At 34.7% G+C, this 27,446-nt stretch overlaps 1 protein-coding gene across 1 annotated transcript in view; it reads right to left on the minus strand.

Moving 5' to 3' along the window:
* Positions 1-27,446, minus strand: part of CDH2 (cadherin 2) — a 227,875-nt gene that overhangs the window by 55,027 nt on the left and 145,402 nt on the right. The window contains exons 3-6 of the mRNA XM_054460840.2: positions 8,634-8,860; positions 6,792-6,938; positions 4,618-4,773; positions 742-886 (exon numbers count right to left, since the gene is read on the minus strand). Of these exons, the coding sequence (XP_054316815.1) occupies positions 742-886; positions 4,618-4,773; positions 6,792-6,938; positions 8,634-8,860 (675 nt within the window). The remainder of the gene's footprint in view (positions 1-741; positions 887-4,617; positions 4,774-6,791; positions 6,939-8,633; positions 8,861-27,446) is intronic.

Here is a 27,446-nt window from a genome sequence, read left to right on the forward strand (position 1 = left end):
CAACTGATTGTCTTGTCCACTGGTTTTCTAGGGGCCTGGCTATTCTACAGTGACTGAAGTGTGTCATATTTTTAATACGAGAATCTAAAATCTTAGTCAAATACCACTTTACAATCATGAGTGGCTTTCCACAAGTGCTATTTCTAGGCCAGGGCATTTTCCATTTTGTTGGTTGAAGGGATATGACTGCAGGGGACATGCTGGCCACCCTGAAAATAGCTGTCCTATGGAGCTAGAGGGCAGCAATCACAGATGTCACTAAGCCCCTTCCATGCTTTCGCTATGATTTTGCCACCTAGTCCCAGGAACATGAAGTATCTTTAAGGCTTTCTCACTGTATTTAATTGCTGCTACGTCTCATACAGTCACATCTGTACTTGATAAACAGAAAGTCTCTCGTCTTCTGGGGCTCACTTTCAAGATGCATTGGCTGTATCAACTAAAGCAGAATGAAAGGATCCTATGTATTCCACAGGACAGAATCAAATACTGTAGTGCATATTTTTTCAATGGTGGGAAAAATCATTATGAGTAATAAGAAGGATTTTTTTTTTGTTTTTCTCTCTTCAATTGGTTTTTCCCTAAGTTACCTTACAAAAGCATTGTTTCCCAAAAGCATTATGAATGAAAGAAAACGATCCAAAAAGCCTCATATGATTTCTCCATTTCTTGCTCATATAACAGGGCTGGTTACACCATACTTTTCTCAAGTCATCTTCAAATTATTATCTTCAAACTTACCAGGCTTTGATCCCTCAGGAACTGTCCCATTCCAAACCTGGTGTAAGAACTCAGGTCTGTTGTCATTCATGTCAATAACATTGATGACAATGTCAATGGGGTTCTCCACTTGATTTCCATTAATATCTACTGCATGTGCCCTCAACTGCAAAAGTAATTAGAAAACAGAACTATTTAACAGATTTATGTCTGTAAGAAGATAAATACATCATCATAAGGCTACTAAAACAGCAAGAATAAACTCACAGCTGAAAAACAAAAGTGGTTCTTCCCATCAAAATTTAAGTTACACCAAGTCCATATAATTAGGATAGATATAGTAGCAAAAAGCCATCATTTACTATATGCTAGGCATTGTTCTCAGAGCACAATAGATTTTAACTCCTTTAATTCATGTACAAAAGAGTGAGGCAGAAATTGTCAGCATTTGAAGATGAAATTGAGCCTCAGAAAGACCAGGAAATTTATGAAGGTCACTGCTGTCTCTGCTGACAGGACTTAGATCCAAAACCAGTTGTGTCCAGCTCCAAAATCCCTTCGCTAAACCAGCTGAGAAGACAGACTTAAGGTAATTAAAAATGTGAAAGTAGGCCAGACACGGTGGCTCACGCCTGTAATCCCAGCACTTTGGGAGGCCAAGGTGGGTGGATCACCTGAGGTCAGCAGTTTGAGACCAGCCTGGCCAACATGGCGAAACCCCGTCTCTACTAAAAATACAAAAAAAAAAAAAATTAGCCGGGCGTGATGGCATATGTCTGTAAGCCCAGCTACTTGGGAGGCTGAGGCAAGAGAATCGCTTGAACCCAAGGTTGCAGTGAGCCGAGATCGTGCCAGTGCACTCCAGCCTGAGTGACAGAGTGGGACTCTGTCTCAAAATAAAAAAAAAGAAGTGGAAGTAGCACAAAGTAGTTATAGAGATCAAGGGAACAGAAAATAATCTAGAAAGAAGTGTACATAGGAAATTTTGACACTAGTTTTTTTCTTCTCCTTAATTGTAAAAGTCATTCACAAACATTAAAAATATACTAGTATATGGCTGGGCACAGTGGCTCATGCCTGTAATCTCAGAACTTTGGGAGGCCAAGGCAGGTGAATCACTTGAGGTCAGGAGTTCGAGATCAGCCTGGCCAACATGGTGAAACCCTGTCTCTACTAAAAATACAAAAAATTAGCTGGGTGTGGTCGTGGGTGCCTGTAATCCCAGCTACTCAGAGGCTGAGGCAGGAAAATCACTTGAACCCGGGAGGCGGAGGCTGCAGTGAGATGAGATCGTGCCACTGCACTCCAGACTGGGCAACAGAGTGAGACTCCATCAAAAAAAAAAAAAAAAATACACGAGTATATATGATAGCTGTTCCTCTCCCCAGCCCAGTTCTCAGTTTTATAGGTATTCTTCTAGAAACTTTATCTTATTTTTCTTTTTAAACAAAAATACTCATTTGGCTACACTTGGCAGAATATCATCAAAATCCTTTCATCTAGAATGGATTCATTTCATTCTTTTCAATGGCTGTTTAGTGCTCCTTTAATTGTTTCTTTTGGACTGGAATGCTTCTAGTTTTCATGTTAAGTCTGATGCTTGCCATTGGTTGCTGCTGGATATACTCTATCAAATTAAAAAAAGCTTCAACATATCCTTTTTTAAATTCAGAGGTTATTTAAACACATAAAAACAATGTAAATTTTAATACTGCTGTTCAATACCTATAGAGATAATTCTTTTTTTTCCCTTGACTTATTTAGTATCTCATATTACATTAATAGATTCTTAATACTAAAACTTAATTATACTTATATAAAATATTGAATCTGAATACTGAACCTTAATATTTTCAATTCTACAATTAATTCTATTCTGTTATGGGTTTTTTTGTTTGCTTGTTTTTTTGTGAGATGCAGTCTTGCTCTGTCACCCAGGCTGGAGGGTAAGAGTGCATTGGCACAATCTCGGCTTAACTGCAACCTCTGCGTCCTAGGTTCAAGTGATTCTCCCACCTCAGCCTCTTGAGTAGCTGGGATTACAGGTGTGCGTCACCACACGCAGATAATTTTATTTTTTATTTTTAGTATAGACAGGGTTTCACCATGTTGGCCAGGCTGGTCTGGAACTCCTGACCTCAAGTGAGCCACCTGCCTTGGCCTCCCAAATTGCTAGGATTCCGGGCGTGAGCCACCACACCCGGCTGGTATTGCTCTTTTAATGTGCAAGTAGCAAGCACTTAGAGAGCAATAATTTACCCCAAAATTGATCTGAATATACTCATTTCCTGAGTTTTAACCACAGGAATTCAGATAGCGAGAATTCCTATAAGAAGAGATCCTTAAGAATTTTAAATTGATCTTACTTATATTCATAAATTAGAGACTAGTCTAAAGTAGAGGCAGGTATATTGTGTGCTATCTAAAAATAAGTTTCCTTATTAATGCTATGTTGTCTTTGTGAGACGTTTGGAAGTTTTACTTCTTTTCCTATATTTCAGAACTATATGGAAAGCATTAGAATAACCTATTCCTCCAATGATTTTAAAAAATGGAATGATGAGGAAATCAAGGTCTTTGGGAAGAGAAAGTATAGAGCAATACTCAGTGCATAAGACATTTTAAATTTCTCATATGCTTATTTGTCTGTTAGATCTAGGTGAATCTACTGAAGTTTAAAAACTTCAACAATTGTTCTCACTCATAGGTGGGAACGGAACAATGAGAACACTTGGACACAGGGTGGGGAACATCACACACTGGGGCCTGTTGTGGGGTGGGAGGAGGGGGGAGGGATAGCATTAGGAGAAATACCTAATGTAAATGATGAGTTAACGGGTGCAGCACACCAACATGGCACATGTATACATATGTAACAAACCTGCACGTTGTGCACATGTACCCCAGAACTTAAAGTATAATATAAAAAAAAAAAAGAAAAAACTTCAGTAATTTTAAAAGTCGGTAAAAGTACAAGAATTCAACAAGTGTATCAGTGGGCAAAATAAGAGTCTGGAAACACATCCATGCACATGTGAGATGAAAGTTTTAGTGATTAAGTGTAGATGATGGATCAATGGGGAAACTAATTCAATATATGCTGTTGGGACAAGTAGCTAGTCATAAAGGAAAAACAAAGTGGGTCTCTCCTTTTATTAAAATAACTCTGCAGAGGTTAAAAATTCAAATGTAAAAAGTAAATACAACAAAAATTTGGGGAACTGGGGAGATTGGTATCCTGGAGTAAAACTAGAGAGACTGGCATCCTGGAGTAGGGAAGGCCTTTATCAACATCTCTGGGAAGCCAGAATGTATGATAAAATTTTTAAAAATGAATTTTGCAGTGTAAAAAATGATGTTATACTATGGGAAAATTATTGACAATGTTAGAAATAAACAAAAGGAGAAAATGTAGGACAAACCAAGCACTAACATTCCTAATTAGACAAAAGGTTCTTAGCAATAAGAAATCCCAAAGAAAATTCAAAATAAGAAAGGAATAGGGGATTCACTTTGATTAGAATACTATGCATTCATTAACAATGCTGTGATCTCTATATATTTTACACATAACAGATTTGACTCCATTCATATAAATTTGTTCTTATAGGTTCTTAACCACATATCTGAAGGCAAGTATCAATATGTAAAGAGTAATGAGATTTTAGGCAATTTCACTTCCTTCTTTCTTTGTTGTGGGCACTATTTGTTTTTCTATCAGGGCATTTATCAATTCTATAAAAACAATAACATTATTAAAATAAACCAAAAGACTACAGATGCAATTCTTAAAACTCTCAGTATTGAGGTTTTCAGACTGATATAAGAGGCAATGGTAAACTCTGCAGACATTTAGAAGTGTTAATACACAGAATTATCAGCTGGTTGGAATCTTACATGAAACCGGGCTATCTGCTCACGATCCAGGGGCTTTGTCACCGACAGCTGACCCGAGATGGGGTTGATAATGAAGATGCCAGTTGGAGGCTGGTCAGCTCCTGGCCCAGTTACACTGTACCGCAGTGAAAGGTTTTTATCTCTATCAGACCTGATCTGAGGATCAAGAAAACAATGACATTAAGTGAGAGACTAAATGAGCTCATTATCAGAGATGGGGCACATCACACTTCATGCCCTTTTTCAGCTACAAACTTATACCATCTCTTCCCAGAAAATCACTGAAACTCTCCTAGTGCCTGTTCTTCCTCTGCTTCTTGGTGACAGGCTTCAGAAGAGATGTCATCTATCACCAGAAAGACTGGAGGCAACGTTAACATCTAAAAGAAAACTCACTAGGAACAGTGCAAAAGTTCCAAATCTACAAGTGTCAGTTTTTAAACAATCAAACTCTGTCCTGGGAGTTTCTAGGTTAGATGATTTAACATAGTAACAGCTGTCCAATTTCATTAAAATAAACATTATTTACCTTTTTGCATCAGTAACAACAAGAATTAATTGTCTATCCATAGTGTGAAATATACTCAAATGGAACTCTAATACAGTTATGGTTGACCCTGAATGTCAGATTTCTGTACTTGCATTGTACTAACACTGTTCATTGCACCAAAGCTTTCCATATCATTTTAAGTGACACCTGAAATTTTCATTAATAATAAAGCACAAAAGAAAGCATTTTAAAATATATTTTTGTGCTCGCAAACATTACATCATTTTTAGGCTTACTGCCTTCTCCAAATACAACTACTCTCAAGAAAATTAAGTCAATGTATAAGCAGTCACGGGAGACAGAACAGGCTATGGAAGGGGATGATGGGAGGCAGGTACAGAGAAAAAATAAGAGATCCTTATGTATTAGGTACTTATACTTAATGCATCAATAAAATCTAGTTTTTTTTGTTTTTTTGTTTTTTTGTTTTTGGGAAGGAGTCTCGCTCTGTCGTCCAGGCTTCAGTGCAATAGCGTGATCTCAGCTCACTGCAAGCTCCGCCTCCCGGGTTCATGCCATTCTCCTGCCTCAGCCTCCTGAGTAGCTGGGACTACAGATGGCTGCCACCGCGCCCAGCTAATTTTTTTTTGTATTTTAGTAGAGACGGGGTTTCACCGTGTTAGTCAGGATGGTCTCGATCTCCTGACCTTGTGATCCACCCACCTCAGCCTTCCAAAGTGCTGGGATTACAGGCGTGAGCCGCAGGGCCCGGCCTGCTTTTTTTTTTTTTTTTAAGTTAAAGCAAAATTCTCTTTTCTCTCAAACTTCATTAAAGTAGAAAAAGAGAGAGTATCTTTATTTCAGAGTTACATTCATTGTTAAAGTGAATTATAATGATCATTAGGACAGAATATACAACATATTTTAAAGTGGCTTATTTAAAAAAAAAAGGCTTTCAGTAAGTATGTGTTAGAATGCTAAAATAATCATATACAGAAACATTTACATTTTAATAAGTGGGAATACAACAGCCTTGTCTTACTATACTTTTGTAATAAATAATGGGTTGTTAAGTTTATTAAAATGCAAAAATATCTGCATTTTTTTTCTGTAGCTGATGGTATATATCTAGAGTAAATAAAAAAAAAACAAACTTACTCCTCAGATTTGAAAGCCTATGATTTTACACTGCCCTGGGGATTCTGTTAATGGTATCAGAGGTCATTCGTTTCTTTAAAAAACTCTCAAATGCATTTGGTGCTGGCATTTTTAACAATGATTGCCCTTTATTTTTTCTGTGGCCCAAAAACCATCTGTAGAGGGCAAAGATCATCACAGAGAGCCCAGCTTTCAGACAGGGAAGTTTAGGGGGGTGTGTGTTATAAGAGTAGAAATGGTATGGTTGGGAATATGTGTTGGCTTTAGGGCTTGTGTAGTCACAAACTGAACAAGCTTTCTAATCCACAGTGTGCAGGACCTACAAGCGAGCTCTACTTATAAATAATCCAAAAGGTAACAAAGAAAATGAGAAGAGGCTTTCTACAACACTATAGAAATTCTATCTATATAGAAAAACACTTTTAGTATATACATGTCATAAATTCTACTTTGTAAAAAAAATAGAAATATTTTTAACATACATTTGTCTTGTGCTATGAAAACAGTTAAAATTGTGCCACCTTACCCTGACAAGCTCTTGAGGAAAAGGTCCCCTGGAGTTTTCTGGCAAGTTGATTGGAGGGATGACCCAGTCTCTCTTCTGCCTTTGTAGGTGGCCACTGTGCTTACTGAATTGTCTTGGGAATACTATTTCTTCAACTTCTGCTGACTCCTTTACATTAAAATACAACAAGACATTCCTGAGTACTAGGAAAAACATTTTCTGAAACTACATCAATATTATTGAATACCTGAAAGCATAGGAATCACAGTTTATTATGAACAAAAAATAAGTCTGGAGGCCCTTTTCCCTGGCCCCCTATTAAAATAACAGAAAAATACCATAAAATTTTTGGGTTACACTGTGTATCTGAAAAATTGAATTCTAAACAATTTATTATATGGCACAGCTGTGTAAACTATTTGCAGTTTCTATAAACCTTCTTAGATAGCAGTTAATATTGAGCAAAATTTAATAGTACCCTTTTATATATTTCTCATCAGTTTAAACCACAGTTCAGGTAATGTGCTACTGTACATTAAATTTAGATCTTGATGTGCTAAAATATAATTTGAATTCCAAGAGAAGTTTAATACATACTGCTAAGGAATGTCTCAAATATTTATGACCCTATTAAATCCCACAGAATAAATGCTGTAATTATTCTAAACCTATGTCAGCCATGATGGATGCTGTAGATGACCCACTTTGCACATTAGGTATTAATCTCTGCTGGATGTCAACATTTTCTTCTGTTTCTCCCTCTATCTGTAGACATTTTAGCCATTAGCCCTTGCTGCTTCAGTGCAAATATCCAAGCCAGTTTGCTGGAACACAGCAAATCAACAACAAAAGCATCTTTTCATTCCATTAGTTAACTGGGTTTTCACTTTATATTACCCAAATGACATGACTTCCCTTAACAGTTAATAGATTAACAAATTAAATTTCACATAATAAAACCACAACACTGAAATAAGACAAAAATGATATATTTTCCTCTGATATATTATTCATGTTTGATGGTGGGTATATATATCACGTTTACAATTAAATATCAGAAATGAATGTGTGTGTTTTTATCTCTCACAGTAAAATAAGTATAAAAAAAGCAGTAGTCATAGTTCCATAGTTCATAGACTTCAGAATATATGGGTGTGTCCCATCATATTTGTTTTGAATTAACTCAAAAAACTAAAATATTCAGAAAATATTATCATAACGTTACTGAAGTTACTGTATTTTATTTAAAATTCCTAACAATGACTTATACAAATTAAGCGCTCAATAAGTATTTGTTGAATTGAACTGAATGGCACTCTGTTGGAAATGTACCTCATTTATTTTATCTTGGCTCACAGCAGCTTCCACCAGAGGGAGTATATCATTCTTAAAAAGTCATGTTGGTAGTATAAATAATTCATACCCCCCAACTGGATTATTAAGGGACAAGACAAAAACCCAATACTCATTGCCAGAAATGTTTTCCTGTTACTACTTTAAATCTGTACTTCTCATCTAATAAATCTGACTGATGACATCTTGTAAAGAACTGTTTATTTTGTGGTTTTATTTAACAGCTTGTAAAGCTTCTAAGAAATTTAAAACAAACTGCTTCTAATTTAAATTATAAATCTCAAAGTATAAACAAATCTTTAAAACACAATTTCTAGTTGTTTAAAATATATTTAGTCTAAGTATCTTAAGAGATTACAAACACAACAAAATATTATTAAAATGACCAAAGGTGATACAAATTCAAATAGTGGCCATCCATTAATGTGATCTGAAGCAAAGCATATATTTAGTTCAAACTGTATAAATCTGATTTTTAACCAGCCCTAAAGCCATATTTGGATACTATACCTTCACCGACTCCTCAGTTAAGGTTGGCTTCAGGCTCAATTTTACTGCCACTTGCCACTTTTCCTGGGTCTCTTTGTCTTGGGCATATATCAGGAACTTGGCATGCTCAGAAGAGAGTGGAAAGCTTCTCACGGCATACACCATACCATCTTCATCCACCTTAAAATCTGCAGGTTCACTGCTCTCATATTGTACTTTTCTTTTTCCATTGCAGTTGCTAAACTTCACTGTAAAAGATACGAAATATGTCAGTTATTATAATTATACCAAAAAGGCAAAAAAACCCCTAATACTTAAACCTATATCTTGCTTAGGTTAAAGGATAAAAATACAGTAGCATGAAATACAGAAGTTTTATTTTTATTTTATTATATTAAAAGCATTTTCATACTATGAAATGCCAGATGGTAGTTCTGAGCTGTGCCCTACCTAGCATTTCCTTCTTCCAAAGCTTTCCCCTTCTTTTCATACTTCCTGGACACTGGGTCCTCAGGTGCACCTGCTTTTCACCCTGACATCTTTCACTGGTATTTCCTCCCACCCTATTACAAACTTCCACTCACTCTTCAGTCCCAGGTCTAAAGTCACTCAAAGTAGAACAAACCCCCTTTTTCTCAGTCTTCATGTAGTGATCTGAGCTCTGCTACCTCAGTTTCTTAGTCATGTCTGACACTGCTTGGAAGAGGCAGTTTGGGGCAAATGTTCTTAGTTTTCTTGCATACCTTGCGTACTTTCTGGCACACAGTCTTAATACATAATTTCGGAACAAATGCTTACAGGAAGAAAGCAATGCATTTATTAATGTTGAATGCTTACTATGCTCTAGAATTGTAAGACCTTATGGTAATTAACAGGTAAATAATTTACAAATTTCTATTCTTCTTAGTGCTTACAAGTACTTCCATTAAGCAGTAACATATTTAAAATTTTTTAAACAAATAAAAATAAAGGTATATCCCAAAAGAAATTTTAAATTAAAAAAATGATGACCAGAGTAGAATTCAAAAATGTGTCTTATCTCTATCATACATACAATGACTTCACACTTAAAAAAAAAAACTACTGCTGTCTTAAATGCTATGACAGCTTGTCTCAACAGGTAATAAAACAAAAATTAAACCATGAACTTGTGTAGAACTAGACAAATTTGAGATATAACAAAATAATAAAAATATTCCCTAAGGAAGATTATTTCCTTTAAAGTCCTTAATTGTTCTTTCTGAAGAAAAATTCTATGGGAATAGCAAGTAAAGGGATCAAATAAAAAGTGATTTTTTTATTTCTGTAAACGTCTGATGTTATGTTCTGGCTATAATTACATAGGATACTCTTTGGAATGTAATTAATAGGGACATATTACAAAATATAATCAAATACACCTTGTGCATTTCTCAAGGATCTAAGTAAAGTGTTTATGAACCCTCCCACTGCACATATGAACGGCTGACAGTTTGCTGTCATTAGAATAAATTCACTGAGACGTGCACACAGCCATAGGCATGCTTATTTCCCTTAGTAACCATAAAATCCTTGATAGAAGTCATAAAATACTTTAACTACTGAATATATTATTTTCCACATAATGCCATCTATATCATCTTTCATATTTCAATCATTTCAAAGTGAAAATAAAAGTTATATCTCAAACTAAATAATGTTAAGTCAAAATGTTTGTCTTTGGAGTAGAAGTATCCCAAAAGATATTTAATTACTCCATCTTCCATGCCCCATGATTTAAAAGTGAAAAATGGGAATCTTTTCTACAGAACAATGCCATCTACTGCTCATCTTTCATTAAAGACAAAAAATGAAAAGTAAAATTGTTTTTTGGAACCCTGCTGAGAAATCAAAACGAGACTTTTGCCATCTTTTTGTATAAAAAGTACTTTTTTATATTACAAGAGGGATTCATGGTCCTTAAAAACATAATCTGGATTAGAAAAACTATATACTTTTCTGCACACTTTTTTGTTAACTGTGATCACTCTAGTATTATTAATTGTCATTCATAAACACCTGGACTGTTACATAAGCCTCCTGGGTAGTCTTCCCAGTTCCTGGTCATGGCACGCCCACTGCTAGACTAGACCCCTGCTGTGATTTTCTCCTCCCTGCTTAAAATCTGTAACATTATATGTCAGATCTTTAACCTAGAGTACAATGCTCTCTTAACTCTTGGGTCATCTGGTCTCTTCAGTTTTACTTACACCACTTTCTAAAACACATACTGCCTGGTGAGAGAGGCTGCTGTCATCCCCTACCTCGTGCTGCTCCACCCCACAGGCTCATCATCTTATCTGGGATACTCCCATTTTCCATACCAAAGCCCTAGAGAGCCAGGCCATCACTTTGGGGGAAGAGTTGACCATGATGCCTCTCACAAGATTTCGGCCTATGCCCTCATTTGGAACTGCTCTAAATTTTTTATTTTTATTTGTATTTCCTGTCCACTGAAAAACACTGATACTTTATTTTTATAATAATAATAGTTATAATGATGGTTATTAATAATTTCATATGAGTGGATCTTCTCTCCCTAAACAGACTATAAACTCACTTTGGCTTCATGAGAGTTAAGTATTGGTTCTTTTGTTTCTTATGACACTTGACGGTGACAGGAACAGTATAAGTGCTCATTAAATATCCATTAATATCTTGCAACTTTTTCAAACAGTAGGAAACAGATGGGAACCTTAGAAATACACACAGCCTACTATATAGTAACATCTAGCAACGCAAACAAATGAACAAACAAAACCCAGGGACTTCAAAAAATTCTACTTTTTATTAGGTTGTTGGTAGTAGAAGAAAATGAATTAATACTTATGGAATGCCAGGCACTGAAAAAGACACTTCAGATTATGTCACATAGTTAACCTTAAAAATGACTCCTGAAGTGGGAATCATTGTTTCTGTTCTACAGATAAGGATGAAAACTTCAAGTCATCTATGCACATGGCTGTTTGATTTCCAGCTGTTTACTCCCATACAAAAGCGCAAAAGAATCTAAACTCATTACGTAAGTCACTCATATCTAAAGCTTTAATATAAAACAATAAAATTAACAAAAAGATCTGAAAAATGCATATGAAGAGAATAATGCCAAATTTAGACCTCTGAGAGTACCATAGTAAATAGCGTATTAAAAAGAAATCTTTTTCTGTGTCTATTGAGATGATCATGTTTTTTTTTGTTTTTAATTCTGTTTATATAGTGTATCACATTTATTCATTTGCAGATGTTAAACCATTCCTGCATTCCTGATATGAAACCCACTTGATCATGGTGGATTATCTTTTTGATATGCTGTTGTATTCTGTTATAGCTAGTATTTTATTGAGGATTTTTGCATCTATGTTCATCATTGGTTTGTTGTAGTTTTTTTTTGTTGTTGTTATTATGCCCCTTCCTGGTTAGGGTGATACCGGCTTCACAGAATTATTTAGGAAGAATTCTCTCTTTCTCTAGCTTGTGGAATAGTGTCAATAGTGTTGGTACCAATTCTTTGAATGTCTGACAAAATTCAACTGTGATTCTGTCTGGTCCTTGAATTTTTTTTCTTGGCAACTTCTAAATTACTACTTCAATCTTGCTGTTTGTTATTGGTCTGTTCAGAGTTTCTATTTCTTCCTGGTTTAATCTAGGAGGGTTGTACACTTCCAGGAATTTATCCATCTCCTATATATTTCATCGTTTAAGCATGTAAAGGTGTTCATAGTAGTCTTGAATGATCTTTTGTACTTCTGTGGTATTGGTTGTAATATCTCCCGTTTCGTTTCTAATTGAGCTTATTTGGATATTCTCTCTTCTTTTCTTCATTAATCTCGTTAATGGTCTATCAGTTTTACTTATCTTTCAAATAACCAGCTTTTTGTTTCATTTATCTTTTGTATCTTTGTTGGTTTCAACTGCATATAGTTGTGCTCTGACCTTGGTTATTTTCTTCTGCTGGGTTTATGTTTGGTTTGTTCTTGTTTCTCTAGTTCCTTAACACGTGACCTTCAAAATCTGGCATCCCTTTATGATTAAAACCCTCAGCAAAATTGGCATAGAAGGGACATACCTTAAGGTAATAAAAGCCATCTATGACAAACCCACAGCTAACATTATACTGAATGGGGAAAAGTTGAAAGCATTCCCCCTGAACATTGGAACAAGACAAGGATGCTCACTTTCACCGCTTCTATTCAACACAGTACTGGAAGTCCTAGCCAGAGCAATCAGACAAGAGAAAGAAATAAAGGCCATCCAAATTGATAAAGAGGAAGTCAAACTGTCGCTGTTTGCTGAAGACATGATTGTACCTAGAAAACTCTAACTCATCCCAAAAGTTCCTAGAACTAGTAAATTCAGCAATGTTTCAGGATACAAAATTAATGTACACAAATCAGTAGTTCTGCTATACACCAACAGCAATCAAGCTGAGAATCAAATCAAGAACTCAACCCCTTTTACAATAGCTACAAAAAAAAAAAAACCTTAGGAATATACTTAACAAAGGAGGCAACAGACTTCTATAAGGAAAACTACAAAACACTGCTGAAAAAAATCACAGATGACACAAACAAATGGAAACATATACCATGCTCATGGATGGGTAGAATCAATATTGTGAAAATGACCAATGACCATACTGCTAAAAGCAATCTACAAATTCAATGCAATTCCCATCAAAATGCCACCATTATTCTTCACAGAACTGGAAAAACCAATCCTAAAATTCACATGGGACCAAAAAAGAGCCTACATAGCCAAAGCAAGACTAAGCGAAATGAATAAATCTGGAGGTATTATATTACTTGACTTCAAACTATACTATAAGTCCACAGTCACCAAAAAAGCATGGTACTGGTATTAAAATAGGCATATAGACTAATGGAACAGAAATGTATGAAAAAATGCTCAACATCACTAATTATCAGGGAAAGGTAAGTCAAAACCACAATGTAATACCACCTCACTCTGCAAGAATGGCCATAATAAAAAAAAAATAGATGTTGGCATGGATGTGGTGAAAAGGAAACGCTTTTACACTGTTGGTGGGAATGGAAACTAGTATAATGACTATGAAAAAGAGTGTGGTAATTCCTTAAAGAACTAAAAGTAGATCTACTATGTGATCCAGCAAATCCACTTCTAAGTATCTACCCAGAGGAAAAGAAGTCATTAAATGAAAAAGATACTTGCACACGCATGTTTATATATATATATATGTGTGTGTGTATATACATATATATATTTATATATTTATATGCACACCACAGGATACTACTCAGCCATAAAAAGGAACAAACTAATGACAACTGCAGCAACCTGGGTGGAACTGGAGACCATTATTCAAAGTGATGTAACTCAGGAATGGAAAACTAAACCCTATGTTCTCGCTCTTAAGTGGGAGCTAAGCTGTGAGAATGCAAAGGTGTAAATGATGCAATGGACTTTGGAGACTCAGGGAAAGGGTGGGAGCGGGGTGAGGAATGAAAGACTACACACTGGGTACATTGTACACTGCTTGGGTGATGGGTGCACCCAAATCTCAGAAATCACCACTAAAGAACTTATTCATGTAACCAAATACCACCTGTTCCCCCAAAAACCTATTGTAATTTTTTGAAAAGAAAGAAAAAAAAATGAAGAAAGAAGGAAGGAAGGAGGGAGGGAAGGAATGAAAGAAAGAAAAAAGAAAAGAAAGAAAAGAAAAAGAGAAAGAAAGGTGGGATAAGGGTGTGACAGACAGAAGCGGGGATTTCATAGTCACTGGCACTTGTTCTATTAATGTTGTACTGTTACTTATTTGGATTCAGGTGTCACAGTGCTTGAGAGAGGAAAGAAGGAGGCCTTTGCAAAAAATGCATTTGCAAAAAGTCACTTATTGCACATCCTATGAAAGAGAAGAGGTTGACCTAAGAGAGTCTGACACTAGAGAAAACACTTTAGAAGAAATTGTATAAAGGTCAGTCATTTAAAGTCAATTGGTTTTTCTATCACCTCTGCCCCTAACCTATGACCAATATGAATTGGTTTAATATATCTGTTATTACAATTTTCAGGGTTTTAAAAACAGGTGCTAATTCTCATTTGCTCAAATATTAAAATACACAAAATTTTTTGGCATTGTTCAGGCTCTATGGAATGTGGTGTATTACATAATTCCCTTTGTACATTTAATCAGTTGGGTCAGTATCTTAGATAAAACTAAGTCAACTGAAAAAGTTCTCCTTGATGAAATATTAGTCCTGACTTGATCCTGTGGTTTTGGAGCAATCCACATGTGGTACCTGGCTCATGATTATATGCTTCTTCCATGTGCATCATATTTTATTATTTGCAAGTCACACAAATTAAAAAGCTTTAAAATTTCAGTGGATAACATGTGAATTCCATTTATCATCCACTGGTCAAGGTTTATTGCCTGTTGTCTGGTTCACCTATGACTTAGATGCAGCTAGGGATATCTTCTTGAATTTGACAAGATTCACCTCTGCTCTAGGAACAAACACTAAAACTTACTCAAGTTGTTTATTTTACACAAACTTAAAAGTTAATAGGAAAAAAGTGGAAAACTGTTAAGTTACAGAATCTTAGGTATACCAGTAATATATACTTAATTTATAAATTATATATTTTTTAGTTCATAGCCTTTCAAAAAGACTTTCAGGCTTAAAAATAAAAATAGTACATAGAAACAATGTGGAAGGGAGAAGATATACAAGGGACATGCTTTAATTTGTTTAAATTAGCTTCAAAAATTAAACTTTGATGATGAAAATAAGGCTAATATCATGGACATTTGACTGCTGTAAGGAGAAACATATAGTCCACTGGAGGCAACTTGTTTCTGTTATTAAAACATTTTCCTTATGAATGGCAGGTACAGAACTCTGAGTAACATAATGAACAAGATTTTCAACTTTTATTTTTCAAAATATGAAGCAGTTTTATTATTTTTAATATATGGGCTTTCAAGAAGAGATGATGACAAATTTATCTTAAAACACACGTTTAGGAGTGAAACTATTACGTATGATGCTATGATGATAGATACATAACACCATGTTTTTGGCAAAATCCATACAGCTGTGTAACACAAAGAATGAACCCTATTGCAAACTAGAAACTTCAGTTAATAATAATGCATCGTTATTTATTTGTCAATTGTAACAAATAGACCACACTAATGCAGGATGTTACCAACAGAGAAACCAAGTACTGGGAGAGATATGTGAAACTCTGTATTTCTGCTAACACAAAACTGGTCCAAGAAGTAAAGTTTATTAAGTTAAAAAAGTATAAGATTTCTTACAGATGATGGTCAAACATGCTAATTATGAGATATATCTTAAAGGAATGGATGGTTGTCTCATTGTCAATATCCCCAGTCTCTCACAAACATGACTTCCATTGAATTGCCTCAAGCTGGTATTAGTCAGAGTTGGATAATATAATCAAATCAATACCTTTATGTAATTATCCTAAGTATGAATATGCTGAGTTGATATTTAATGAAAGTTACGCTATTTTAACAGACACATGTAAACAGTTAAAATTTTATTTCAAAAATGATTTTAAAATTTGGCTTGAAATCTTTTCCTGAGAGAACAACCTTCCTTCCATCAACATTAAATTTGCTTATGCTCAGATAATCTCAAGTAGAAACTCCAGAATATCATAACATGGGAAAAAAAGAAAATACACTTCCTTAAACAACTGAAAGAACAGGCTTGATCCTCTGGATTAATTAAGTCTATACACGATTAAATGATTATGGCAAAAAAAATCATACTATTAAACAAATTTATTATTAGAGATATTGCATAGTTTACATACATCAGATGTAGTTACTCTGTTCTAGCCCACATAAAACTGTGTGAACATGATTAACATAAAATTAATCACCAGGGAAATAATTATTTTAAAGAAATTTTTTGCTCTGAAGATAATACCTCAAAATGATGTTAACCATAAAACCATAATATCCTTATAAAATATTAACAAGAAACCACAGATCTTATATATTAAATGTATTAGCAGTTAATAGCACTACATAAACCAAATGAATGAAAATGTGCAAATACTCACATATGGTTTATAATTTTTGCTCAAGTAAACATTATACCATATTTAGAAACAATTATATGAGAACACTAAAATATTTTCATGTCTAAGTAGCTTTGACTTTTTTTTCCATACTAATTGCTATTTTCAAAGGCATTGAGAAAATAGAAATAGTTTCACAGTGTTAACAGAAGTTTCTTTTCCACAGCCACAGAGCAGTATTTATTAATGAATGAGATTTCACTTAATGAAGGCATTAGGAGGGAGGAAGGTAGGGAGAAACTGCCTCAACAGTAAGTATTTCACAGTGTTTTTACATATACATTCCAGCGGAGAATGGTTACCACATAATGAATTTGCTCATAAATCTGAAAAAAAATCTGCTTAGGTATCATTTTGCCACAATAGTTCCTTTCTAAATTTCATACAGGAACAATTTTTTTTTTCTAGAATAATTTAGTTGCCATGTCAGGGCTTACCGATCCTTTCCACACATGTACAACGGGACAGTTTTACAGACAGGTTGAGAACGTCTATACAGAGCTTGATGAAAATAGTCATTCCATTTTCTTTACAGCATATAATTAAATTATGATAAGAAAACAAATACAGAGTATTAGGGAATATATAAACTAATATGCATAAAATTTCCAACTGAAATATTTTTTAAATCTTTAATGATAAATTTGACCTTGTGTTCACAAAATATCTTTGTATGTTTTCTGATTGAAATATCAAATTCTTAATTACTATCAACGAAAACTTTATTCACAAGAGTTAGTGGGAGCAAAGGGCAGTATAATATTAACCACTTTTTCTCCAAATAATAGAAAGTTCGTTCCTGTCATGAGCCATGAGGGCTAAATTTATTAAAGTTCATGGTCCTTCCTTTACTTACAAAGACAAATGTAATGTGGAAAGTCCTTTGGAAATGAAAATGGTTTTCAAAATTTTTCCTATTAAGTACTTCAAAATAATGAGTTTCAAACATTCACAGAGATTGCTCTAATAGTTTTAATACCTTTTTTTTAGGTTTTCAATATAACACCAATAACACAAGTGAATCATTTTTATCCTTTTTTGAAAGTTTAACTTTTGCTTTTGCTTTATATCTGTAAACTCTGTGTGTGTAATATTTTTATATGGCCTTTGCAATTTTCAATTAAGTTCATTCAGGTGCTCCAAAATGTCTGGTAAGCAAGCTATTTTTTTTCAAGTGACTAACTCTCCTTCAACAAATCTAAAGAGAGTAACATTTAAACACACAATACATTTTTTTAAATAACTCTTGAAAAAAGGTATCTTTTTGGACAGCTTGTGTACACATTGGCAAATATCAGTAAATGTGATAATCTAATCCCTTATCTTTGAATAAAGCTGTAGCCATTTATTTAGATTCATATTTTCATATGACCTTATGGAATCATGATTTATAAGCAAACTTTTATGTACAAGAGCTGCTATGTGAGTAAAACTCATCTCAGATGAAACTCTTGATGTTTACACCTTCATATTATCTACAGCCTTTATAGCTTCATGCCACTAGGGCCAGAGCATCAGACTCATGTATGAATACGAATTATTTTATTTCATTTTCAGACAGAGTCTTGCTTTGTCACCCAGGCTGGAATGCAGTGGGGTGATCTTGGCTCACTGCAACCTTTGCCTGCCAGGCTCAACTGATCCTCTTGCTTCAGCCTCCCAAGTAGCTGGGAGTACAGGCATGCACCACCACGCCCAGCTAATTTTTGTTATTTTTTAGTAGAGACAGGTTTTTACCATGTTGGCCAGGCTGGTCTCAAACTCCTGGGATCAAGTGATCCACCTGCCTTGGCCTCCCAAAGTGTTGGGATTACAGACCAACTGCACCTGGCCAATACGAATATTTTAAAACATGAAATATGAATATTTATTTGCCTCCTTGCATACATAATCTACAGAAGTTTGTTTTGATTTGTTCAGAATAAATAATGATCTTCAACGATTTTAAAAAGTCTATTAATTAGCAAATATATTAATGTCTTAACATCATTAATATACAATAATTTTTTAAATTTAATAATCTGTTTGATTAACGTTGTCACTACGATGTGTGACATGCCATCACTGCCTGTTCTGATAGTGTTATGCTAACATGGCTCCTTTTCTATTTCTTCTGCTTCATGTGTTTCCAGTCTACCACTGATAGTGAACATATAAGCTGGTAAAATATGAAATTCCATATAACAGGGAAGCACTTTGGCTTAAAGTATATGTGAAACCTCGTAAAAGATGGCTTTTAAAACTTGATCATATAGTGCTGTATATAATCTCATAAAGAAAGATTCTTACTTTTTGTGTAAGAGAATTCAAAACTACTTATGTCTAAGATGGCTGTTTTGGGGTAGAGTGCCACAAAAATGTGTCATGCAAGTAGCTTCACTTCATCACTTTTGCATGCAAATGAAATGTTTACTCCATGTGTGAGAATAATTATAATGGTACATGAATTCCAATTTAAGAGAATCATCATTATATTGCCCAATTATCTTAATAATTTGAGGGGTGGATTCTAGTGATGTTCAGAGGTTTTCAGCATTTATTCTCAAAGTATCCTTTGTGTTGGGAAAATAAACATATGTAGATTTCATTTCTAAATCTAATCTAAAACAGATTGCAGGCATGTATAAATCTAGAAAATCGATTTGTTAATAATATAAAGTATATACATAAATAATACAAAGTAAGTATATGTATTTAAAATGTATAGTTAAGACTATCTGCATTTTAAATGCTTTAAAATAAAGCATATAAAAATCTTCAAAATTAAACATACAGCGATCTAAATTAGAATTTAATTTAGTAATTAAAAGTTAAAAATATATACAATATAATCATTTTCTGCATTCCTAAATAACCAAAATATATTTTGAAAACCATCAGTTTCTGGAACTTACTGTTCTCTTTAGTAATTTAGTGTCCAGAGAAATCAACTAATTTAATTGAAAGGAGTTTCTTTCTAAAAATGTGTATCTTAAACATAATACAAACACTTTAATTCTAAAACACATAAAATTAATTATTGATTTCCATCAATAATAAGACTTTTGACTAATTGTTAACCTTGAAATCCAATCACAAGGAAAAAAGAAATGAAAGCAAAGAAAGAGTAAAAAGAAAAAGGGAGGGAAGACAGAATAAGCAATTAAGAAAATTTACAAAATTAATAATTTTCTGATACCACACAAAAACAGTAAATGATAAAATTTATATAACTTCTATTTTAGAATAGTGAAAAATATCAGCAAAAACACACAAATTAAACTGAAAGATAAAATCAATACTTGCATAAAATCTTCACTGAGGATAAACACATTGGTATTAAAATTGTGATGAGATTAACTGGAGAACTTTGGTGGCAAAGTTGGGAAATTTTGTGGTGGTTGCTCCATGAGTGAGGTCTTGGTCAGGGAGATGATCTGGGGAAGTGTTATGAAGGAGACCTCTCTTGCAATGGGTCTACACAAGTCTTATTCAGAAAAATAACAGAAAATCATAGGCTGGGTGCGGTGGCTCACGCCTTTAATCCTAGCACTTTGGGAGGCTGGGGCAGGAGGATTGCTTGAACCCAGGAGTTCGAGACCAGCCTGGGCAATATGGTGAAACCCCGTCTCTACTAAAATACAAAAAATTAGCCAGGCGTGGTGGTGTACACCTGTAGTCCCAGCTACTTGGGAGGCTGAGGCAGGAGAATTGCTTGAACCTGGGAAGCAGAGGTTGCAGTGAGCCGAGATTGCACCACTGAACTCCAACCTGGGTGACAGAGCGAGACTCAGTCTCCCAAAAAAAAAAAAAGAAAATAATAAAAATAATAAGTGTTTGCAATTGCAGGAAGTTTTCAGAGCAAGCCATAAGAGTATTTAAATATTAATATTTGTATTAATTTTAATTGACACATAATTGTACATACTTATAGGGTACGGTGTGGTGTTTTGATACATGTACATGTACTAGAGTGATCAAATCAGGGTAATTACCATAGCCATCACTTTAAATATTTATCAGTTAGACAGGAAGAATAAGTTTCGTGGTTCTATTATAACATAGGGTAGCTATGGCAAATAACAATGTAGTATATATTCAGTAGTGCATATACGATTTTGAATATTATCCCTTCAAATATTATTTTAACTGTCGTGAATTAATTTTTATCTATTTTATTATAAAAAGTCTTCACGTTTTTAACACTATAAAAAAGCCCAAGGGCACATGAATTCTAATTTGACGGGATCATTATTATATTACCTAATTAATATCTTAATCATTCATGGCGGGCATGGATTCTAGTGGCTATGAAGTCACCAATAAGTATTGTGGGCCAATCAACAGCTTTATGAAAAGCTAGAAATCAGAATTTGTCTGTGAAACTTTAAATCATAGAGAAGAGGCCAAATTCAGGTAGCCCTGCTAGTCTTCAGCCATGCTTTGTTTATGCCATGTAGCATTTCAACAAAATAATGTCATTTTCTTTTGATTCTTCTACTTCCCCCTGGGAGGCCAGGTGATAAAACTAAGGCACTGATTTGCCCATAAAATGAGACCACCAAAGTTCTAGCCAAAATCTTTTCCCACTATTGTCCTTTTACTTTCCATTACCAAACTTTCCTTCTAGTCTATCAATAATGTAAAGGCTATTTGGATCAAAACATGATGGTGGCTTGAACAGGCTGAGAAATCTTGGTTATGTCTTTTGAACATGGTAGCAGACGTGGGGAGTAGGTATAATTATAGACAGCCTTCCAGGGATCACACCAGAATGACAGAGGTATCAAGGGTAGGCACACCAAGTCCTTGCTAGAACAACCATAACCTGACATCACCACCACTCTCCTAGAGATCATCCTCTTGATACCTGGAAATTATTCTCCTTTCTTAGCCCAAGGAGCTACCTGCTGATGACCTGGAGGGCAAATGCTGTCCAACAGAAATACAATGTGAGCCATGTATGTTATTTCATCAATTCTAGCAGCCACATTAAAAACTAAAAAACAGTTGCAGTGAGTATCTGTAGCATACCTGTATTCCATTCATGGCATTCTAGCTCAGAAACACGGATCTACTTGCCATACTGCTGAAATATTAAGCCAAATGTAAGCATTAGTGATGCTCAGAAATATCTTCAGTTTTTCTCTCCTTCCTAGATATTCAGAAAGATTACACTTCTCATCTCCCTTGACATTAAGCATGACGACATGGTGAACAGAATCAGCAGGTAGAAGGGACACATATCACTTAACAGCAGAAGCATTTAAAAGTTGATGTCCTCCTCCCCTGCAGTGGTCATTCTTTCTGGTAATTATGAAAGAACGGGCCAGCTGGAGGTAATACACGATCAAGCCCACAGGATGAGTGAACCACCCCCACGGAGAGCTGCCCTGTGAGTCACCCACACCTACAACGGACTTAGCATGAATATCGGTTTTTGTGTTAAACACAGAAAACTGGTGGTAACTGTTAGTGTTGCACATCCTAGCCCATCATGTCTAATAAGGCCTCAACTTGAGTGACCTACAACAAGACAGTAAAATTAGGACAAAAGGTCTATAAAAATGAAATAAATCAGAATCAAACTTTTTTTGGTTGTTAAAAAAAAAAAACTTTTTTACATTACTACAAGTATTGATATTTCCCTACCAAAAAAGTTTTTATTATAATGTTCCCCAAAATATTACAAAGTCTATTAGAAGCTGCTATTTCATTCCCTTTCCAGGAAAAGTCATGTCGTATTTAACTAACGTATACAAGTTGCCACAAATAAAAGAAAGAAATAATGTACTATGATATTCTTCTTTAATACGAAACTGAAAAAAAAATCAAAACAGCAGTAGGGATGACACAGAAGATTATGACATCAAAAATATAAAATTTAGCTTTCAGTAGTCTAGTAATGCTATGCATACAATTTTATGTATTAAACTACTGGGAAAGCAGCAAGATTATTGCGTTCTCCCTTGTATACATTCTAATAACTCAAAAGTTTTTAAGCTGTTCTTCACTTCATTGGTGTTCTTCCTCCAGGCATCTCTATGCTATGAAATTCAATGAAAACTCTTTCTTTTGACAGAATCCAGCTAAAAATATATAAAATTATCAGTGCTTAGGCAGTATTCTTGTATTTTTTTTTTTTTCAGAATGTACCCATTAACAAATTACACTGAAATATCACTACCTCTAATTAAATTAGTCTTTCAGAGTACAGGTGGCGTAGAAGCTCCCTTTTCCCAACTGTATCATTATTAGTCTCTGAAATTTGATGTAATTTAGTTAGCTCCATATTTCTGGCTACTTATGTCAACAAAGAAAGAAATCTAATTCCTAATTTTTAAAACAGGTTTTTGTTAACTTTGAAAGAAAAAGAAGAGTTTCAACATAAATTTTACTCCTAACAGACATTTTGCTAATTGGCATTTTCAAAGATAACACTATAAAAGAAAAAAAAAAGCTAAACTAAATTCAACCTGTTTCTCAATGAATTTCCACAATGTGGCCTCAAAATGTGCTACAGAAACCATTAAGAACAAATGTGTCCCCTGAGTAACCAACTTACTAAGATACAGGTAGCCCAAGGAACAAAAGGACGTTACTGTTTTGTGAAACTTGAATTTAAAAAAAGAGGTTCATAGAACATGATGTGCATTAAGCACACTAGCCCCACTGGTATGATGTGATATCACACTAAAATTAAAGTCCACTGGGCTCTTAAACTACTAAACCCCAAATCATTTGCTGACAGTAAAGTTACAGAACAAACAAAAGGGTAAGATTTCATGCTAAATACTTAATACAATTTAAGAAGTGCTTATTCTTTAGGAGAAAAAGGTCATGATCATATATGAAGAAATAATATATATAAAAAACAGCTCTTGAAAATTTACCATCATATATAACTGATAGTTTAAAAGGTGAATTCCCAATATTTACTGCAAATTGAACAAAAAGATCACTTCTGCTGGAAAGAACTTTGTAAGCTGAAAAGCTGTACTATTCAAGTATATTATAAGAATTTAACAAAAGAAATATCCAAACCCCATTGTTTCTAAAGGCTACCTATATTTTCTGAACATTAGCAACCTGATGTGTATTAATTATTTAACATATACAGAATTCCATGAAAATTTCAGCAATATTACTATGCTTTCACAAAGGCAATGAAGATATTCAAAGCAATGACATGAAATCTTTAAGCTGCCAATAGAATTTAAGTACTAAAAACAATCAATAAATTCTAATATAAGTTCACTGATGCCTTATTATTTGTGAAATATTATCATGTAACCAGGAAAAAATAATGGCTTCCCAATGCATCTTTTTATGATTATCTCAGTTCACTACTTTCCAACTTTTCAAAGAATTATTGCATAAACCCTAGAAAGCTGCTCTAGTAGGGAAGATATTCTTCCAACAATCTAAAGGGATAGGTAGTATTTCTCAGACTCAGTTCAATTCACTCAGGTCTAACATACAGAGCCACAAAGAAAACAAGCACAAGTAGTTTATGGCACATAATAAGAAATGGATTCCATTTTTAATGTAGTAACATAACAATAATAAAAGGCAATTTAAAGGTTACTTAATTTTATATACATGTATAAATGTTTGACTTTGGGTAAGACTCTTAAAATGCCAGTTATTTTTATTTAGAAATTACATTTTATGCTTACTAAATTTTTATTAGTGTCCACAACTGCAGTCATGTCAAAATGCCATCATTGGTTTTTTTTTTTTTAATCCTCTTGAAAAATGTTCCCTCTCTTTGTTATACCCTGAAATGAACATCTACCTATGTGAACACACCAACTCAGCAATCTGAATAGTTACTGCTTCAACTGACAATAATAATCCTTATTCTCTTTAATGGGCTGACATTTCCTCTTGCAGAAATGATTACACTTCTATTTCACCATTCTCAATTACACCAAAGTGAACAGGATTAATTGCCATACACTGTAACAGGATGGCCATCTCAGGTATGCTCCAGCTCCACATCACGTGTTTTATCTGGAAAACATCTTAGGTACATGGCTGCTCTAGGGTTCTGCCTAGGAGAATTCCACACAGACCTCTCCCGAATGCTGCTATGCACTCTTAGTCCAGCTGTTAGGTGTACTTGTAAAGGGTCAAGGTATATTTAAATTTTTCAGAGGTAAAGAATTTTCACATTTAATTCTCTCTGTGTAAATATATAAACATGTATTAAAGGATTTCCATTACATTAACTAAGATGATGTCCAGGCAAGCATCCTGTGCACGTATTATTTGCTCCCCATTTACATTTCTCAATCTGTATGTATTAGCTAAAACAAATCGAGTTAGGCTAAAATAATATCCTTATCCTGTCCTGATAAATAGATGCAATAACCAGACTAGTTTGAATTACGTCCTTTGCCTAAAAGCCCTGGCATTATTAATGTTTCAGGATAATATATTAAAAATTCTATTTTTTTGGAAAACTAACTTACAGTAGACATTTGACTTCCATAAGCATAAAAGTGAAGAAAAACAACAGATGTGGATAATTGGGACAATGACAGAAAAAAACACACACCTAAACAGGAATAATGAAAAAGTATTAAGTGTAAATTTTTTGTCTAAAAAAACATGACTTTTTGTTTAAAATGTAGGGATATAAAACCAAGGCACATATAGAAATGAGGTATGAAGACTTCTGGAGAGCACGGCATGGCACAATAGGTCCACATTGCTGAACTATCACCTTGTTCAAATACACAGCAATAATAATCAGATGTAAAAGTACAAACAAACAAACAAACAACAACAACAAAAAACTGGCCAGGATCAAAAACAAGATAGTGGACCATAAATGAACCAGTATAAATTGCTGCCTGGATAGGGAACAAGTGGAGGACAAGTGGAAGCCTTTGCAGGGTAAAGGAACGTGAAGGTGACAGGAAGCTTGTACAGCAGCTAGGATGCCACTTGACTCCAAAGAATGGGGCTCGGCCTGGGGTTGAGGCTGGGCTTGAGCAAAGGCAGAATGAAAGAGAGATGAAAACAAAAATCTTATTCATAGTGAGCCTGAAATTCCCAAATTATTACACATAAAAAAATCTAGTGCTTAAGAAAGACAACAAAAATCAATAACCAGAACCTAACACACTGCAAAGGAAATTAATTCCCTGGGGTACTCTTCTGGTTACCCCCATCCCATTGACAACTTCCTCTCCATCTCCTTCAGTGCCTTAGGGCTTAGCTCATGACCTTCCCTGATCCACATTTTCATGCTAGGTAATTTCAACCAATCTTAAAGTTTTAAAAACCACCTGTACCAAGATGAATCTTGAATATGTATGTCTAAACCATGACCACTCTCCACTGAGATCTAGACTCCTATATCTAACTGCCTGCTTGCCATCTCCACTTGGAAATCTAATAAGCAACTCAAACTACAGAGATGTGAAAGCCAACTCTAGGTTCGCCCTCCTCCTGTACAACAAACTCCATTGTAGTTTCACCCTCCACCCAAATGCTCAGACTACAAGTCTAGGAGTTGAGCTTAACTCTTGTCCTACTTAAATATAATCTACTTGCACGTTCTAACAGCTCCACTTCCAAAATATATCATCAATAGGACCAATTCTCATCACCTCCACAGCTAACACCTTACCATCAGTCATTATGCAGCGTAAGTCGTAGAAGACTCTAACTGATCTCCTACTTCCACTCTTCACAACATCTATGGTGGCCTTTGAAAAACAAACTGGATCATGCTCAAAAGGTTCCTACTACACACAGAACAAACTCCTTAACAAAGCCCCTGGCCCTTTAACCTCATCCTTCTTTCCTCTTCTCCTAGCTCACTGGGTCTCTATAGTTACATATGTTTTCTTGTGATTCTTCCAACAAGCTAAATTGGGTCCTGCTTCAGGGCCTTGTTTGTATATTTGAAATACTGGACAACGGACGAGAACGAAGAGGAAAGAACAGAGGAAAAAGGGAATCAAGAGAACCTGAAAAGCCAGGCAGGAGATGAAATCCATGTTAAAAATAAGAGATTAGGCTCATTTTTGTCTTTTATAGATTTTATAGCTAAAGCTATTTTTCCTTAGTTTTTCCAACTTTCTTCCTTTTTCTTTAAGTGACACTGCTGTTCAATGGGTGATCAGAGCTGACTTGTCCAGTCAAATCAGATAATGAATAAAAGGAACATGAGACCTTGTTTTATTTTTCAGCTGGTTTTACTAGAAATGAGTGATCCGAATCACAAACTGCTTAGGGGAGGGGTGTAGTATAGTACTCTCTTCAATAAAATCTAAAAAAGTAGAGAAGTGGCAGATAAAAGTGTTTTGATGTTGCAGTGTAGTTACTGGCCTACTAAACCACAACAAGTAGCTATGGACAAGATGCCCCAGATCACCTACAGTCTGAGCTCTATGTATCACACTCCCTCTCAAACAGTGCTGGAATTTCCTGCACAAAGAATGAACAAATTCCAACTAGCTTCTCAGTAATAATATACAAGGCCAACAACAACAGTCTGGTGTTGAGCCAGGGTTCATTCATATATATATTACATCCTCTCAAAACTGGTGACTAGGTACAAAGAAATTTGTGGGCTCAGCATCTGAACCATCGATTATAACTCTGCTTCAACGAGAATGTGTGTTGAATGATTCATAACATAAGAAAACAAAGACAAAGGCAAAGATTGCACCCACTTCCTCATATCCAACAGCACTGGGAACAATATTACATTAACTT

This window comes from Pongo pygmaeus, chromosome 17 (assembly GCF_028885625.2).
Source record: "Pongo pygmaeus isolate AG05252 chromosome 17, NHGRI_mPonPyg2-v2.0_pri, whole genome shotgun sequence".
Classification (NCBI taxonomy): domain Eukaryota; kingdom Metazoa; phylum Chordata; class Mammalia; order Primates; family Hominidae; genus Pongo; species Pongo pygmaeus.